Source organism: Hyaena hyaena, unplaced genomic scaffold (genome assembly GCF_003009895.1).
Source record: "Hyaena hyaena isolate Hyena2069 unplaced genomic scaffold, ASM300989v1 scaffold_373, whole genome shotgun sequence".
NCBI lineage: Eukaryota > Metazoa > Chordata > Mammalia > Carnivora > Hyaenidae > Hyaena > Hyaena hyaena.
The window spans coordinates 1,542,671-1,562,519 of record NW_024081005.1 but is presented as its reverse complement, the minus strand read 5'-3'; the positions used below and the strand labels follow the sequence as shown (position 1 = coordinate 1,562,519).

Here is a 19,849-nt window from a genome sequence, read left to right as displayed (position 1 = left end):
GGAAAATAATCAGAGCAACACAGTGAGATATAGTCATGAGTTGGTTATAAATCCTCCCCCCGCCCCGCCTATTTTTGCTGTCCCTCCACCCCGTCCTCATCTTTTCCACCTAATCACTTAGTATACATAAACTCAGTCAACCACAGTGCTTGCTATACACATTGCACTTGGTACAATCTCACCATTATATAATACCTACCGTACCTCTAGAGAAGACTTGCTCAGAATCAAAATCCTGAACAGAGCAAAAAACACAGAAAAGCATTGCTTGCAGCATACCCTGCCACATGCCTGGTATTTCCTATGTGCTGGAGACCTGACTTCCCTTGAATCGGGTCGTGGGGGGCAGCGCACGTGTTGGCTCTGTGACAGGGCAGCACTCGCTCCCACCGGGTCTGACCTCACCTATCTTTCAGTGATTTGCTAACACTCCCTTTTCTCAGCCTCTGTCTTTGGCCAGGTGTGCTCCCCCTCTCACCTGTACCCCCGTTATTCATTTATTCAACAGCTATCTGTAGAGTGCCTCACAGATACAAGATATTCAGGGCATTTGACCCTGTCCTCAATGAGCTTACAACTGACTGAGGGACACGTGACAGGCACACAAATATCTATGACCCTAGGTAGTGTGAGATGAGTACACAAATCAATCATATAAATTAACTGTCCCAGGAATCTAGGGAATGGTCTCTCTGTTGACTATGACTAAAGAAGGCAAGTTAGACAAGGAGCAAAATGAATTGTGTCACAAAGGATGGGTGAGATTTTGGAAGAGTTACTGATCTGAAAAGAGAGAGAGGAGAAGGAGAAAGGCCTTCGGGCAGAAGAGACAGTGTGAGCGAAGGCACAGAAGACAGATTTGGAAACGGTAAGGGCTGGAGGCACCATGGAAAGATGGGTAAAGGTCACATTTAGAGGGCATTGAATGCCGCGATGGTGAGTTATAACACTGTCCGGCAACGAGACACCACCGAAGGTCTAAATAGGGACATGACCGATTGCTCAGAAAGATTAATCTAGTGGTGCCACTGGGTAGAATCTAGAAGGGAATGGGGAAATATTAAATGTGGAGGCAACGAACCAGCTGGGAGTCCGCTCTAGGAGTGAGGTAATAGAGAGCTGAAATAGAACTAGAAGTGGAATGGAAATATGGCTGCTTTTTAAGACACAGTTGAAGGAGATTTCCCAAAAATGTCATGTGGAGACCTTGCAATTAATCGCTCTGTCCTCATGGTGGCAGCAGTTCTTGCATGATATCTTTGAACTGCTTCCCCTTCGGGCCAGAAAAGCTGAAGGCAGGACTACAAATTGGAGGGGCTAAGGTCACGCTTCAAGGCCCACACAGGGACTTTCATACAGTGGTCTTAACTGGGTTTTAAGCACCACGAGGCTTGGTTACCCTCAGGCAGCCATGTTTTTGCAAACACGTGAACAATAGTATACTGGGGCATACAAGTAAAACCCTTACATTCATTCTCTACAGACTCCAAAACCTTAAGATAACTTCTCGAGAAATCTGAGTTCTTTTGCTGGCCATACTTTGAGAAATACATGTCAAACTCTATTTTTCTGATCACTAAATTGTCACATAATCCACCCTCTCTTCATCCAACATACAACTAGACCTCTCTAGGGTCCAGACAGGCCCTGCACAGGCCACACTCACTAAGGTAAACAAGGCTCCCTGGAACACCAACAGACAGAGTGGCAGCAGCAGGAAAAACCCCAGGGTAAGCATCTAGTGAGCCAAGACCTCCTGGAGGCCTGCCAGGGTCTGAAACTATCAGAACAAGGAGGGATCAGCCCATACTACTCCCCTGGCCTAGAGGGCCAGCCATCCGCAGCCAAGAAAGCGCTTACCAACTCATCCTCCAACTCTATTTTTGCTACAAGGGGGAAATCAAACAATTTAAAGAATTAAAGGGTCTTCCTAAACCGGGAGTGAGCAATCATCAAAGCTGTGAGTAATCCGGTGGAAGGCATACGATCTGCCTGACTGACAGCCCTGGCCAAGGGGAGCTGGGAGAGCAAGAGGCAAAAGGAGCACATGCTACCCCTGTCCACAGCTGAGCTGGCAGTGCAGCCGAGACTTGTGCCTCTTCCACTGCTTATCTGTCTCTGGACAGGGAGCCAACTCGTTGAGAAAAAAAGATTTCCCAATCTCCCTAAGAAACCATCAAACAGATTTCCCCATCTCCCCCAAGAAGCCACCAATTTCTGTTAATTTTTCCTTGCTACTTATACAATACTATGGCAAGATGATTAGGTTTATTTCTCTGCATGTAGGGGAAATTCATGAATTCACTGAAGATCTTATTCAATATCTAGAGCAGGGGATGGCAAACTTTTTCTATAAAGATTAGACAGTAAATACTGTGGACTTCACATGCTGTACCTTGTGGCATAATAATAAATGAATGGGCATGGCTGTGTCCTAATAAAACCTTTACAAAATACAGTTGCAGAACAGATGGGACTCTCAGGCTATGGTGGGTCCACCCCAATTCTAGAGGAAAAGGGTATTTCTGCTTCTTGTTTTCCTCACCTTTTCTACACTCCTCACATTCTTGCAATTTAAACAAAAGAATGATAAAGGGAAAAAATATAAGTAAGGGAAAGGGATGAGGTGGAGATACTTGAGGAAGAGTCACCTCCATGGAATATCTATGAACAATCTTCTCCTGACATACATACATATCCTACTTTGGTAGCCTTAATTTTTGAAGATTAGTACTTCATAACTTGGATGCTCACTGTATATTACTAAACTAAATGACTGTAAATACTTGAGTTATTTTTAGAAGGTTTGAAATGCCTTGTATATAGTTTAAAAAAATTATTAAAGCAAGGGGTTACTGATGAAGAGGAAGGCTAGATCCAGTTAGCTTACTTCTGTTCCTCCCTAAATTCTCAACTATTTACAATCCATAAAGAGGGACAAACAAGAATTACAGGGCAAATAGGAAAAACTAAAGCAGCTGTGTGCTCTATTCCTTATACAAATTTCTTACTTTTGTTAGAAAAAAAAAAACAACACAAGAACCACACAAAATATCCCAATCTATTCTTTATATAATTCCTGGATTATAATGCATTGAGAATCCCATTCAAAATGTGTAGCATACGGGGTGCCTGGGTGGCTTAGTCGGTTAAGCGTCCGACTTTAGCTTAGGTCATGATCTCGCGGTTCGTGGGTTCGAGCCCCGTGTCAGGCTCTGTGCTGACTGCCAGCTCAGAGCCTGGAGCCTATTTTGGAGTCTGTGACTCCCTCTCTCTCTGGCCCTCCCCTGCTCATGCTGTCTCTCTCTCTCAGAAATAAATAAAAAAAAAATATTTTTAAAAAAATGTGTAGCATACATCAGGTAATTATATGTTATAATTATAACAAATATAACATGTTATAATTATAACATATTTGTTAAGTATCTTACTACAACTTCTTCATTAACTCTTTGCAACAATCTGAAATTCCATCTAAAGAACAGTTTTATGTTTGCCCTTCTTTTCTATTCTTTCAACAGAGGAAGCCTGCATCTGTGCTAGGCCATTTTTCATTAATTTTTTATATTAAAATGGTAAAAACTATGCTTTGTTCTTCAATGCAATAATCAGTTCCATGCAATTTACTTACTTTGGTTTTGGGGTACAGAACTGATGTGCTGAGAATCCTAGAAAGAAAAATAAAAACCTCTAGTTCTTAAAACATTAAGGTTTATAAATCTTGGGTTGCATCACTGCTAAGTCTGATGAACACTGATAAATCTAATTTTTACATGAAATAGGTTTTATTTCTTCTGTTGTTTCACAGTTTATTTTTCCTTACAGCAAAGATTTTACTTATTTATTTTTTAACAAAGTATAAAGGTTTACCTTAAAACCAGTAATAATGAGCATTTAAAAAAAACTATCATGAAAAAATATGTAAAGTACCTAACATGGCAAATTCTGGCTTGGGCAGACATAACCTCTCTTGAAAACAATACTATGGAGAGGAATAGCTGTAATATATTAACAATGTGCACGCATACCAAGCTGGACAAAGCACAGATCTCAAGGTGCTATTCTTATACTCTGAAGGTGATCCAAAAGTACAAATAAGCAAAGGAAAACAGCAGTGTTCAAAATACATTGTTCACAAATGCTTCAATGAAACATGCAAGTCAGCAACTGATTCACTTGTTATTAAAACCAGCACTAAGGCAGATGATCACATCAAACTTTAAGAAAATTAGTAGATATAAGAAGTGGAAGATTTATGTATTTTATACATAGATCTAAATTCTGAACTAGGAATTAGACACTCACCTCACTTACTTTCCCTGTACTTCTGTTTTCCCATCTCTGAGAGTCTCAAATGAGAGATATTATTGAAAAGTCCTAAATGCTTTCATAAGCTATAAAACAAGGTACAAATGTAAGATGTTCTTACTGACATGATTTGGAGAGTGAAGTGTTTGAAAACATTATGAACCACTTTAGAAGCTAAAGTAACTGCAATTTTAACCTTATCTGCAAAGATTTCAACAGCTAGTGCTAGATTAGTCTGGTTCTAAGCATGCTTCAGACTTTTCACTGGTATGGATACAGTGCCTGCTGTACTTGTAAGGAATTACCTTTGTCGGAAAAGGAAATTTGGAGGGCTCAGCTGTACTGGGCGTATGTATTGCTGTCAAAGGAGGCGGCCATGAATGTGTCATTTCCTGCAAAGAGATTTGGAAAGGGAGGAAAAAGTAAATTATAAATAGAACATTTATCGCTACATAAGTTAACTTTATTAAAAAAATTTTTTTTAACATTGATTCATTTTTGAGACAATGAATGAGCAAGGGAGGGGCAGACAGAGAGGGAGACACAGAATCTAATGTAGGCTCGAGGCTCCAAGCTGTCAGCACAGAACCTGACGTGGGGCTCAAACTTACAGACCGTGAGATCATGACCTAAGCCAAAATTGGACGCTGAACTGACTGAGCCACCCAGGCACCCCAGCTTTTAAAAGTAGATTGATGGTAAATAAAAAGTGAAATCTTAAAAGTTATTTTACTTTTAAAAAACCCCTACTTAATGGGCTATGTTCAAATGCTGAAGATCTCCAACTCGCAAAACAGTAATCAGTTCAAAGAAGAAAAACAAGAATGCAGAAGATGAATGGTCTAACACTGATTATTATAAAGTATATAAACAGTAATAGGTATTAACAGAGCTTATGTAAGTATGAACACAGAGTCTCTACTCAATGCTTTCTTTCTCCCTCAGCTTCTTTATTGCATTTCCTGGAATTATTTAAGTTCAAAGGAAGAAGAACTTTCCTGTTTGACTTAAGCAAACAAGTAATTCAGGTCACTTGTTCCACTTGGGAGAGTTTTAATGGATTTGACCCTTCCCTGATACACACTATTAGTACATATGAACTTTTTTGGAGGAAAGGGGCTTTAAAAATTATGTTCTCTTTCCAGTAACAGAAATTTCACTGCTATTCACTATTTTCAAGGAGGCACGATTTTTAGATCTTACAAATTAATAACATATATATCTTGACATGAACTTTTTCTGAGCGCATTCATGAATTATATTCTGCTTTGCTAAAAAAACTAGCAAAAAACAGAATGTCAGATTAAATGTGTCCAATCACAAATACATGCAGGTACACACACACACACAATTTCTTAAAATGGCATTGGAGATCACTGATATCAACCCCTTCACTTTACAGATGAGAAAACTGAAGTCTGAAATGACCAGATCAGGTGCCCCAGGAGGCTGATGGCTGAGAGCACAGGATGTGGGCCCCTTCACTTATCCAGTCTAGGAGAAAGAAGTCCATTTCCACACGTGTTAGACTTGCCTAGTAATATGGCTTAAAGATGGACAGGCAACTCCGTATTAGCAAGCTGATGACCCCAGATTTTTTTTTTTTAATTTTTTTAATGTTTTATTTATTTCTAGGAGAGAGAGAGAGAGAGAGAGAGAGACAGCAGGGGAGGGTCAGAGAGAGAGGGAGTCACAGACTCTGAAACAGGCTCCAGGCTCTGAGCTGGCAGTCAGCACAGAGCCCGACGCGAGGCTCGAACCCGCCAACCGCGAGATCATGACCTAAGTGAAAGTCGGACGCTTAACCGACTAAGCCACCCAGGCGCCCCTGGTGACCCCAGATTTACTGTGGAATTACTTGACCTGTATAACACACCATGTATGCTAGCATTTCTTTCTTTTCAGAGTGGGCACCAACCTCTCCATTACCACAGAAATACCATCTGAACCTTGAACAACTGGAGACGGATCTCTATCAAGTATTTCCATTCCCAGCCTCTGCACTTTCCCCCTTGCCTTTCCCCACAGCCATTCTCTCGGTTGCTATCGTCCCGGGACAGACATAAATGACTTGGCACAGTGACAAGAAACGTAACTGATGCTGGCTTTCTTGAGTAATTTTTGTTAAAGGTGAAGACATGCCCTTGCCTACTGACTAACCATTTGCTTTGTTCAGCACAAAGGAAGAATTCTGTCCTAGAATAGAATGGAAAGAGCAACCACTCTGGAGCCAGAGTCCCAGGCTGGAATCCTAACTGATCCTCACCAGCCCTGGCAGCCTAGGGGCCCCCGAGCTCTCTGTACCTCTGTTCTCAGTGAGGGGCAAACTAAGACCACTTATTTTTCTGAGAAGAATGACAGTAATTTATGTAAAGTGATTGAATACACGGTCATAAAAAGTACTTAATAAATTAAAAGCATCACAACTTTTAATTAAGTCTAGTTTTTAGAGAATTTCAAATATTGCACCAAAGAGAGCTCCCTGCGGTTTCATTTATTTGACTATCCTTTAAGGAACGGGATTGTTATAATGCTTCAGTATAAAAACATAATTAACTGAGGTGTTTGAAAGTATCCCCCCCCTTCTGTTTTCCAAGAATTTCTTTAGAATCCCAATGGTATCTATGACTTTCAGTTAACAATTATTGCCAGAAAATATCCATTGTACTCACAGTGCCTAGGGCTGCCCCAGCTATTAAATTAGGCAGTTGGAAAGTGCATAAACTCTTTCAGGACCTAAGTTGTTTGCCAACAGTCTGAAAGAATTTATATACTTCCCTAAATGCCTGGCTTACTGGAGGGAATTAGGCCTTAGGATAATTGGGGCCATAAGGCACGAGGCTGCCCAGAACTGCACGCAAGGCCATGAATTCGCTCCCTACCTTAACAATGACTTACCACGTGAATAGGGGTAAATCATGAGGCACCTGCCTGGGTCTTAGCTTCTAGGTGCCCCGGCTGCTGTTGCTCCTCACTCTCCACCTTGCTTGCTCTGCTCTAGGCACACTGTCTAGTTCTTGATGCTCCTCTAATATACCAACCTGTTCCCACCTCAAGGCTTTTTGCATTCCTTCCTCTGTCTAGTCCTCTTCATTTGCCTGCTGTGGGAGTCATCATACTTATCAATACCTGACACTTTTATTCTATAATTATCTTCCTCCTATAATCCCCATTAGAGCGAGAACTCGGTCTTGTTCACATGGAATCCCCAGTGTCTAGAGAAGTATTTGAGGCTTAGTGGCTACTTGTTGCATAAATGAGTGAACAACTAACAGTGGCACCACTCACTGTACTAGAATCACTGGAATGGGGCACTGGGGTAATGTATATGAGTACTGTGCTGACTTCCACAGGAGGCCGTCCAGGCCATGCCACTGTAAGTAGAAAACCTCAATTGTTTCCATACACCCACCAAGGACATGAGGCCAGAGCCCGCTGTCTGGAACTCGTGCATGACCAATTCCTATCTTCAATACTATCTGTTATCTTTTTACTCCGTCAGCCTGCAGGAATTGTAGGCCTTCATTAAAACACTTCCACTCTTCATATTTCTACCAGAAAACCAAGAAATATCTTCTATGATTGTTTTTTCTGTGAACAAACTATTTACTGCTTCTATCACCCATCAGAAAGATTTGTGTTAGGATTCCCGGCAATCTTCATAAATTGCTGGTAAAAGAGAAGAACATGGACCACAAGGCAGAGGAAAGTACCTGGATCGGCACCAGAGAGTGAGAGCTAGATCAGAACCTAGGTACCATCTATTAGCTCAGGGCCTTCATTTTACCAACGAGGAAACGGAGCCCCAGGGAGTACACATGACGTAGCTGCAGCCCCAAACAGAGGGGGAGGGGAGGGGGACAGACTCCAAGTCTCCACTATACAAAGGCCTGTGCTCCTCCTCAATCCAGGACATCCTTCTATTTGCTCTCCCTATGATTTCCAAATAAAAATACTCACCTGGTAGCTTGCATAAACAGTTCACTTTCATGCCTTTCAAGGTAAGCAAGAACCCATGAAAGTGATACTGGCAGAAAGGGGAGTGACAACGAATAGCTTTATTAAATTAAAACTGCTTGTCTGATACTCTGATACATCCTAAGTAAGGGATTCCACAAGTAGTCTATTAACACACATCAAAATCTAAGAGTAACATTTGACATAACAGAAGACAATGAATCCATAATGTTGCATTTATTTTTGAAATATCTTGAAAAAAAGAAAATCAAACTATAAAACAAATCACACACACTTTCAGAGAAAAGCTAAGGTCATATTTTATAACCAAGTCACTTGTTGTTTTATTACTCATCACACCCAAGGATTTCAGAAATACCAGAAGAAGAGGATGAAACAAAAGCTTAATCAACATAATGTGTTTATTATTAATCTTACTTGCTTGTTCATAAAAAACTGTTCCATTTTTGCAGTACAAAGTGTTTTCTTAAAGATACTTCTTTCTTAGAAGATCCTAACTACAAAAGTAAGGGACAAAAACAAAAATGATATAAAAATAAAATACAAAATAAAAATATAAAAAGATAAAGATAAAAATAAAACAAAAATGATGGAACTGCTTTCCAAACATCTGAGCCTCTGGTTAGACACTGCCTTTATCAAAAATTTTGCAAGTGAGGGGCTTCTGGGTGGCTCAGCCCATTAAGTGCCTGACTTGGGCTCAGGTCATGGTCTCATGTTCGTAGGTTTGAGCCTGTGTAGGGCTCAGTGCTGACAGCTTGAAACCTGGAGCCTGCTTCAGATTCTGTGCCTCCCTCTCTGCCCCTACCCCATTCGTGGGTTGTTTCTGTCTCCCTCAAAAATAAACATTAAAAAAAAAAAAATTTATTTTAGTAATTCACCTCACTTAATACTTTACAATGAAAAATTTTTTTTAAAGTTGGGTAAGCATATATTTTGAGGAAAAGTGAGCGGTGAAGATCCAAATGAATAGGTGCATGTGTCCTATAGATCTCTACTTCAAAAACAAAACAGAAAACTTATAGTAAAAGATAAAGCAAGAATAGCACTAAAACTGACATGGAAGAAAGTTAAAAGCCAAAGAAGAGCAATGAGAAATAAACAAAGCCCTCAGTTATTACATTTATAGTGCTGAGCATTCAATTTAGCTCTAGATTTCCTGGAAATTAAAGCCAAAATAAGAAACTAAAGAGTTTCTAATTCTTCTCTGATAAAATGAAAGCATGCTGGTTCATGAGGAGAATTTCTTTATTTTTTCCTGGAACTGAATTCTAGGTAGAATTTGTTGTCCTTGTGCAAAAACCAAAAACAAACAAACAAAAAATCCAACCAAACACCCCTCCCCCCCAAACCCTGAACCAACAGAATGGGTTCAATGATGTATCTGTAGAAACAGCACAAATGTTCATGGCACCATCTCAAGAAACAAGAGTGACAAACAACCCTTCAAGGTAAGTTTATAGATACCCATTTACTTTCTACTGTTTTTCTTCATTCTTTTAAAAACTCATGGTCTCACTGAAGATGAGGTCATATGTAGCAGGTGTCCACTACAAAATATCCAGAGGTTTAAATCAAGCACCATTTAGCCCCTCAATACAGAGGGCTTTCCTTTTTGTGAAGTGAGCAACTCTCGTAGGTCTTTATGAGCAACCAGGAAAACCTGAGACAAGGTTTTAAACTCCAGTCAAATGCCTTGCAGCTTGCAGGTTTCGTTTTTTTTTTTTTTTTTTTTTTAATTTTTTAAATGTTTTATTTATTTCTAGGAGACAGAGAGAGAGACAGCATGAGCAGGGGAGGGTCAGAGAGAGAGGGAGTCACAGACTGAAACAGGCTCCAGGCTCTGAGCTGGCAGTCAGCACAGAGCCCGACGCGGGGCTCGAACCCACGAACAGTGAGATCGTGACCTAAGCGAAAGTCGGACGCTTAACCGACTAAGCCACCCAGGCGCCCCTTGCAGGTTTCGTTTTAATTAATAGAATCTGTCGGAAAGCTCAATAATGCTCTAAGAGTCACTCTTACTACTCTGTTACAGTGAATGTTACTGGTTCATTTTGCAAAGGTATGAGGAGGGGAACTGTTCAAAGCGGTTTGGAATGGCAACTATTCATTATAGTCAAAGTAAATGGAGACAGGTCTGTCTCCTTCAACATTTCTTCAAATGGGAAACAGTAAATGAACTTACCTTTAGGATCTCTTCAACACAATGAACTTCATTGGAGTAGGTCTGCTGAAAGTGAAAACCAAGAAGGAAACTATTAGCACAGACACAAAAAGAACTCGAGTAATGGTATTAGTAGATGCTGGTATTCATACAGCAACATTCTGGTAAGTGCAATCACCTCAGGGCCACCTTTTACTAGCTAAGTATTAGGAACGTCACGTTCTGGATAAAACAAGACCAGAGACTAACCTGACTTAATGGGTAGAGAGGGAGTGCTGGAAGACAATGGCAAACTAATTCTGACCCTCAGGTCCAGGTTTCCGAAGGAAAATGTGTATATTAAAGAAAATTATTAGCAAATTAGTAAATCTATGGAGGCAAAGAGATATTAACAAAAGTAGAGGCAGAAAGAGATAAAACTGGGGTCACAGTTTGCTGCTTCACTACAACATGTGTCCAGTGAGCAAAGTAAAGCGGACACAAAGATGGAAATCATCTCAACACTTACCTCATAGTTAAAAAGGCTAACATCGAATCAAGGATAGAATTTCTTTGTAACATTTAACTGGCCGAAGATTTACTTTAAAGTTAAGACATTCACTTTAATGTCTCTGCCCCTACTTCCAGTCAGCATTTTCACCTTATATATGCACATATACACAGACATGTGTGTACACACAAACATACACACACCAGGTATTCCCTCCGAGAAAGACTCTAGGAGAGAGGAGAGTTCCTAGTGTCTTGGATGAAAGATCTACTACTTATATTTCTCTTCCTTATCTCCAGCTAAACAAATGACAGCTGCTACCACTAATATCACCACCACAGACAGTGTCTAGGAAATGTCTTTTTGCAGTCTTTCTGTTTTTAAGTGCAAAGAAAATGGAAAAGTTAAAAAAAAAAAAAAACAACAACACTTAGGGGCGCCTGGGTGGCTTAGTCAGTTAAGTGTCTGACTTTCGCTTAGGTCATGATCTCGTGGTTCGTGGGTTCGAGCACCGCGTCAGGCCCTGTGCTGACTGCCAGCTCAGAGCCTGGAGCCTGTTTCAGTCTGTGACTCCCTCTCTCTCTGACCCTCCCCTGCTCACGCTGTGTGTCTCTCTCTCTCTACCCTAGAAATAAATAAAATATTAAAAAAAAAAAAAAAACACCACTTAAAAAAAATCACTTCTCCTTAACTACATACATGAAACAAATCCCACGACCTCATGATTTCCCTGGAAAAGCAACCTTTTGCTCTGTGTCAATTCATAGCCAAGTGCCCTGGGGCAAGTTCTATACACACACACTCCTCCTGTTACTGGTCTTCCCAGTCTGTCTGGTCCAATACCTGCCTCACAGCTGGAGAGTAGATGAAAGGGTTCTTTTCCTGGCTCTCTTTTCTGTAATCTCAGTGTAATTTAATACAGCATTGGTTGCCAATTCCTGATCTAGTATTCATTAACCCACCATTCCAGTTTAAGGATGAAGGAAAAGGAAAGAAAAGAGCATACAACATTTGCAGTGCCACAGAATCAAACCGAATGGATCGGTCAATATTCAAATGTAATTTAACCTGCCTGGGGTCAGGTTTTAAAACATGTATATTTCACAGAAACAGTTTTGTTGAAATGTTTGCAGTCTGTTATTTTTGAGGCTGGGTCTGGAAGTCAGAAGGTATAACCAAAGAATCAAGAGTATTATCCCTTCAGTCTACATGTCCTATCAGATTCACCTTTAGGCATTATGCATGTCAAACACTAGACTTGCTCACCTGCTTTTTGTTTTTCAGAACCATTAAGAGATGCCAAAAAGCTGGACCAAACACTAAAAACAAAACATTTCAGGACAAATGTCAGAAATAGAAATGAGCGCTGCTTTGACCTGACAATAAAATGTAAGAATATTCTATGGCTTCAATTTTTCACAGGCATAATTATAATAACAATTATAAGCTGAAGGTGAATCAATACAACCAAGATATAGCATATTACTACTGACTCTGGTCAAGAAGTCCCCTCATCCCATCTGTCCCTGGAATGAGAATAGGAATCCAATTAACATATCTGGGAATCAATGAAATAGTGAGGAATGAGAGAGAAAAAGATTTGTTCACTGCTTCCAAAAGAATGAGATGAGAAAGCTATAACTTCAGGACACTGAAGGACTTAATTATTCAAGGAGTCAATACCTAGCCAAGATGTTTCATGTTGCTAAAAGATTTTTTTCCTTAAAGTCTTTATATTTTTTTTAAGTTTATTTTTATCTTGGGGGGGAGGGTCAGAGAGGGGAGGGAGAGAAAGAGAATCCTAAGCAGGTTCCACATTGTCAGTGAAGAGCTGGTTGCAAGGCCCAAATTCATGAACCCATGATCATGACCTGAGTGGAAATCAAGAGTCAAACACTTAACCAACTGAGCCACCAAGGTGGCCCTAAAGTTTTTATTATATGAGATGAGTGGAACTGAAGAAATTTTTCTATAGCTTAGCATTTATTAGTATCTGGGTAAGATGAACATTTTTTTTTTTTAATGTTTTATTTATTTCTAAGAGAGAGAGAGAGAGAGCGTGAGCAGGGGAGGGTCAGGGAGAGAGACAGGGAGTCACAGACTGAAACAGCCTACAGGCTCTGAGCTGGCAGTCAGCACAGAGCCCGACGCGGGGCTCGAACCCACGAACCGCAAGATCATGACCCAAGCGAAAGTCGGACGCTTAACCGACTAAGCCACCCAGGCGCCCCTAAGATAAACATTTCTAAGTAGTCACCATTTAATCCATTTAAAATTATAAATAAGGTCTTAGGTTCAAGCACTAATTGGTTAATTTACTGTGAATTTTTCTATTAAATCCATTAAGAATGCAGGAGTTATATCAAAGGGGTGTGGGGATTCCATTCCAAATACATAAGGATATTATCATTATTTAAAGACCTCCCACAGGATGCTTGGGTGGCTCAGTTGGTTAAGCGACCGAATGCAGCTCTGGTCATGATCTCATAGTTTGTGGGTTCAAGCCCTGCATCAGGCTCTGTGCGGACAGCTCAGAGCCTGGAGCCAGTTTCAGATTCTGTGTCTCTTTCTCTGTCTCTACCCCTCCCCCACTCATGCTCTGTCTCAAAAATAGGTAAACTATTTAAAAAAAATTTTTTAAGACCTCCCTGGGGCACCTGGGTGGTTCACTCAATTAAAGTGTCCAACTCTTGGTTTCAGCTCAGGTCATGATCTCACAGTTTCATGGGTTCGAGCCCCGCATCGGGCTCTGTGCTGGCAGTGTGGAGCCTGCTTGGGTTTCCCTCTCTGTCTGCCTCTCCCCAGCTCATGCTGTCTCTGTCTCTCTCAAAATAAATAAACTTAAAAAAACTTTTTTTTAAAGAGCTCCAAGCACTGTTTATAACGGCAAATAACTGGAAATAATGAAATGCCCAACAACAGGAATCCAGCTAAAGACCTTTACAGTACATCTATATACAGTATGTCACAGAGAATTTAAATAATAATGTAAACGTATGGGATTACATGGAAAGATGCTCAAGATATTTTCAACTTTTTCTTTAAAAATAATTTTATATTTACAGAAAAGTTATAAAAATAGTAAAAGAAATTTCCACTAACCTTTCACCCAAATTCCCCCCAAATGCTGGAATTCTACCGCATCTGCTTTGTATTTTTCTCTCCCACCCATACTTCCACACTGAACCATTTAAGAATAAGTGACAAAGTTACAGTTAATGCCCCTTCACCCTTAAATAGTTCTGTGAGTATCAAGATATAGTTTTCAAATTGTATTTAAAAGAGGGGAGATTACAAGATGAGTCTGTGTAACACAGGTCGATTTTATGTTCCATCTACCTGAAATTCAGACCTCTACTCTTCTTCTGACTAGAGACTCTTAAACTATAGGTATTTCAAATTTGTCTGCAGAGAATGATCTGTAAAGACAGGCTCCCTTGTGTTTAATAAAGTACATCTTGGCACCTCCAAGTCTGCCACTGGAAGGAGACTTTCCAAAAAGGGAGGGGAAGTTCAACAAACCATTATGGCCTAATCCCTTCCTTAAAATTCACTTTCGCCACAGGGTCTCCAGCAGAGTACAACCACTCTGCTCAGAGAAGCCAGGCTCCCAGTACCAAACACTGCAGCCAACGAGTAAACAACCAGCCTCTCTAAAGTATGACCTAGTTAAGGCTGAAGGTCTTCAGGGAGGACCTGCACAGAGCACAAGAGATGATAAAAAGCAACAACAAAAGCCTATGCTAGTTGCATGAATCAAGAAATTCTAGTCTGCAGGTCCTTCCTTGTCCAGCTCTGCTTCCATGGCGTAGACAGTGACCTTAGCACTCAAACCACAAATCCCACTGCTATCGCTCACAGGCAGAATCTCGGTTCTTGGTTCCTAAAGGAATGTGGCTCTTCCCTCCTGCCTACCTACTTGTGACTTCTCCTGTATGTAGATTGACTGTGCTTCTCCACAAGGGTATGGCCTTAACACAGGAATCATAATTCTATTCAACTGAAAATAAAATGATAGCAGCTATTTACTGAATACATATGGTACCTGACATTGCATTAACCTTTTTACATACTGTTAATTCTTCTATTTGATACCATTTATTGTAAGATGCAACATCATTAGCTTGGGGGTGGGGTGGGGAACTACTGCATTAAATGTACCCGTCAACTGTAGATATAGCCCTTATTATAGAAGCTTTAAAATGAAACACCACAGCTAACATACTCAAATGTGAAAAGCTGAAAGCTTTTCCTCTAAGATCAGGAACAAGATGAGGATGCCCACTCTTGCCACTTTCATTCAACATAGTATTGGAAGTCTTAGCCATAGTAATCAGACAAGAAATAAAAGGCATCCAAATTGGAAAAGAAGTAAAATCATCCCTATCTGCATATGACATGAAACTATATATAGAAAACTTGTAAAGACTTGACGAGAAAACTACTAGACCTAAAAAAAGAATTCAGTAAAAGTTTCAGGAAACAAAATCAATATACATAAATCTGGTGTACTTTTATACACTAATAACCATAAGAAAGAGAAATTAAGAAACCAATCCCATTTTCAATCATATAAAAAAAACAACTAAGAATAAATTTAACAAAGGAGGTAAAAGATCAGTACTCTGCTATAAGACACTGATGAAAGAAATTGAAGACAACAAAAATAAATATATATCATGCTCATAGACTACTGTTAAAATGCTCATACTACCCAAAAACAGAAAAGTAAAATAAAATAAGATAAAGTAAAATGTCCATACTACCCAAAGCAATCTACAGACTCATGCAAACTATCAAAACACTAATGACATTTTTTCACAAAACTAGAATAGTATGAAAATTTGTATAGAGCCAAAATAGACCCCAAAAAGGCAAAGCAATCTTGAGAAAGAAGAACAAAGCTTGGACGTATCACACTCCCTGATTTCAAACTACACTAAAAAGGTATAGGAAGCAAAACAATACGGTACTGGCATAAAAAACAGATGCACTGATCAAGGGAATACAATGGAGTCCAGAAATAAACCCATGCTTGTACAGTCAATTAATCTTCAACAAAGGAAATAAGTACAAAGGAAAAAAGACAGTCTTAAATGGTGCTGGGAAATCTGGACAACTACTTGCAAAAGAATGTAACTATGTTACCTTCTTACACGATACACAAAAATAAACTCAAAATGGATTAGAGACTTTAAGACCGGAAACCATAAAAGTACTGGGGAAAAAAAAAAAGCATAAGCAGTAATCTCTTTAACATCAGTCTAAGCAGTATTTTTTTGGATCTGTCTGCTTAGGCAAGAACAAAAGCAAAAATAAATAAATGGGACCACATTAAACTAAATTCTTTTGCACAGTGAAGGATACCATCAATAAAACAAAAAAGGCAAACTACCGAATGGGAGAGGATATTTGCAAATGATATAGCCAGTAAAGGTTAATATCGGAAATACACAAAGATCTCACAACTACTATCCAGAAAACAATCCAATTAAAAATTGGGCAAAGAACTTGAACAGGCATTTTTCCAAAGAAGACATGCAGAAAGGTGACACATGAAAAGATGCTCAACATCACTGATCATCAGAGAAATGCAAATCAAAACCGTAATGAGATACCACTTAACGCCTATCAGAATGGCTATAATCAAAAAGACAAGAAATAACAAGTGTTGGTGAGGATGTGGAAGAAAGGGAACCCTTGTGCACTGCTGATGGGAATGCAAAATGGGTGGCCACTATGAAAACAGTATGGAGGTTCTTCAAAAAGTAAAATTAGAAATACCATACAATGCAGCAATTCCACTTCTGGAATCCAAAGAAAACAAAAACACTAATCTCAAAAGATATAAGCAGGGGCGCCTGGGTGGCTTAGTCGGTTAAGCGTCCGACTTTCGCTTAGGTCATGATCTCGCGGTTCGTGGGTTCGAGCCCCGCGTCGGGCTCTGTGCTGACTGCCTGCTCAGAGCCTGGAGCCTGTTTCAGTCTGTGACTCCCTCTCTCTCTGGCCCTCCCCTGCTCAGGATGTCTCTCTCTCTCTTAGAAACAAATTAAAAAAAAAAATATAAAAAAAAAAAAAAAGATATAAGCACACCTGCATTTATTGCAGCATTATTTACAATAGCCAAGATATGGAAACAACCTAAGTATCCATCCATAGATGAATGGATAAAGATGCAATGTATATATATGCAATGGAATGTTACTCAGCCACAGGAAAACATAATCTTGCCATTTGCCACAACATGTAAGACCTAGAGGGTATTATGCAAAGTGAAAGAGGTCAGAGTTAGACAAATACTGTATGATTCTACTTACATGTAGAATCTAAAAACCAAAACAGAAACAGACAGAAAGAACAATTTGGTTGCCAGAGGGGAGGGGATGGGAGATGGCTGAAATATGAGAAAGGGATTAAGAGGTACAAACTTCCAGTTCTAAAATAAATAAGACACTGGGATGCACTGTATACCATAGGGAAATAGTCAATAACAGGTAACATCTTTGCATGGTGACACATGCCAGCTAGATTTACTATAGTGATCACTCCATAATGTGTATAAAGGTTAAATCACTATGTTTGTACACCTGAAACTAAGAGAATATTGTTATATTAATTATACTCCAACAACAACAAAAAAAATCTGAGGGAATTCTGTAAAATGCTCTAATTCTCATATTAATCTCTGTGGTTAGGTATTATCCCAGACTGACTTCTACAGAAATTAAAATACATGTCCAAAGTCACACAATGCTTTGAAGTGACTGAGCCGGGTTTCACAATATTGTTAATACTACCTTTCCTAAAACTTCAGCCTTCAGGCAAGAGGCAAATATATTAGCATTTTAAGGAGGGGATGTGACTCCAGTTGTCCTACGCATGACCAAAAACATTCAAGACCAATGTTTTCCTTCTGTTTGTACAAAGAAGCGCTTTGGTATTCAGATTTAACTGCCTCTTCCTACTACAGGTCTTCAGGCCAGAAAAGGCAGCAATGCTGGCCTCAGTCTGATTTCTCACTGCTCTTGGAATGACATTGTGTAATCATAAGGAAATGCACAGATACCAAAATAAAATATGTTGGTAAATGAATGCTAAGCATGACACAGTTTGTTTTAATAAGCTAAAAAGAGCTGGACAGAAGAAATATACCTCACCACTGAGACCAGGAGGCTCTTGCAATACTGTGTTTTAAGTTTCTCAAGTTTCAACAGGGCAGCACTTTTATAACAATGCCATTTTCAAAAAGGCTTAGTTATCACTAACCAGGAACTGTAGGGAGCATGAAGGCAGCATGCTGACGAAGGAAGTCAAAAGATCTTGGATTCTAGTTCTGGCCCTGTGGAGGACTGGCTCTCCAATTCTGGATGAGATTCAATTTCTTTAGGACTATTTCCTCATGGTGATAAAGGGGATAAAACTACCAATCCTAACCGCTTCATAGGATTGGTATGAAGGTCAAATGTGAAACTTTAAAAACTGTCAAAAGGTCCAAGAATATGTGAAATCCCTGATGCCAACATTAACAAGGCATGCTTTTTTTTTTTTTAAGTTTATTGATTTATTTTGAGAGAGACAGAGAGAGCATGAGTGGGGGAGGGGCAGAGAGGGAGACAGAGAATCTCAAGCAGGCTCTGTGTTGCCTACACAGAATCTGATGCAGAGTTCAAACCTATGAAGCCATAAGATCACAACCAGAGCCGAAACCAGACGCTTAACTGACTGAGCCACCCAGGCACCCCAAGGAATTCTTTAATTGTGTGGACAGAAACCCCAAAAGGGTCTCTATCAGTATAATTTTTAAAAGATAAAGGCTTATGCTATTTTTCTTCAAATACATGTCAAATTTTGGATTACAGTTCAGCCTGTAGTATCTACTTGTTGCACACCAGTCCCCATCTAGTTAGAGGACTCATACTTTTCTTGTCCCTATCTGAAACTCTCTTCCCTTTCTCACTGGTATCCGATTAACTCCCACTCAGACTTCAGGTTGCAGATTAAAAAATATCTTTTGGAAAACATTCCCCAATCCCTTGCTCCCCAAAACGGTTCACCTGCTCCCATAGCTGTCTACACTGCTGAAGCACCTCATGTAGCATTATCTCTGCTGCTTCCGGATTACAAGTCCCATGAGAGCAGGGGCCAGTTCTACCTCGGTGAATCACCAATCACACACTGCCTGCCACACAGAGGCAACCAATAAACATCTGCTGGTACGTTTTCAGGCTCAGAACTCTGAACATGAAAATAAATTTCCAATTTTTAGAGCTTTAGAGACTTCCTAAATACTGTAGCTTGTTGGGATTATTAAGTCAATGCCTTAAGTAACAAACTACTGGAGATAAACATACCAGGGACAAAAGGAAAATTGTTTTCTCCTCAAAAACACTAGGACTACTCTTAGAAACTATTTTTCATATACTGACCAGCAAAACAAAAAACTGATGATACTGTGTCTGTTAAATATGAGGAAACAGTTGCTCTAATACCCTGCTTTGTGGGAGGGTAAAGGGTTATAACTTCTAAAGTCATCAATTAGGCAACTGCTCCCAAACTCTAATTTCCCACACTCCGATACAACAATCTGACTTCCAGAACCAACTTCTACATGTACCCAAAGATGTATGTACAGACCTATTCACTTCAGGCTAGTTTGCAAATAGGAAGAGACTGGAAACGGGGCACCTGGGTGGCTTAGTCGGTTAAGCGTCCGACTTTCGCTTAGGTCATGATCTCGCGGTTCGTGGGTTCGAGCCCCGCGTCGGGCCCTGTGCTGACTGCCAGCTCAGAGCCTGGAGCCTGTTTCAGTCTGTGACTCCCTCTCTCTCTGACCCTCCCCTGCTCACGCTGTCTCTCTCTCTCTCCTAGAAATAAATAAAACATTAAAAAAAAATTAAAAAAAAAAAAAA

At 39.9% G+C, this 19,849-nt stretch overlaps 1 protein-coding gene across 3 annotated transcripts in view; it reads right to left on the bottom strand.

The window, feature by feature from the left end:
* The window catches only part of AFF1 (AF4/FMR2 family member 1), a 207,602-nt gene that overhangs the window by 45,742 nt on the left and 142,011 nt on the right, over positions 1-19,849 (bottom strand). For all 3 annotated transcript variants that reach the window (XM_039250545.1, XM_039250546.1, XM_039250547.1), the window contains 3 exons: positions 10,472-10,516; positions 4,614-4,700; positions 3,632-3,668 (listed from right to left, as the gene is read on the bottom strand). In XM_039250545.1, the coding sequence (XP_039106476.1) occupies positions 3,632-3,668; positions 4,614-4,700; positions 10,472-10,516 (169 nt within the window). The remainder of the gene's footprint in view (positions 1-3,631; positions 3,669-4,613; positions 4,701-10,471; positions 10,517-19,849) is intronic.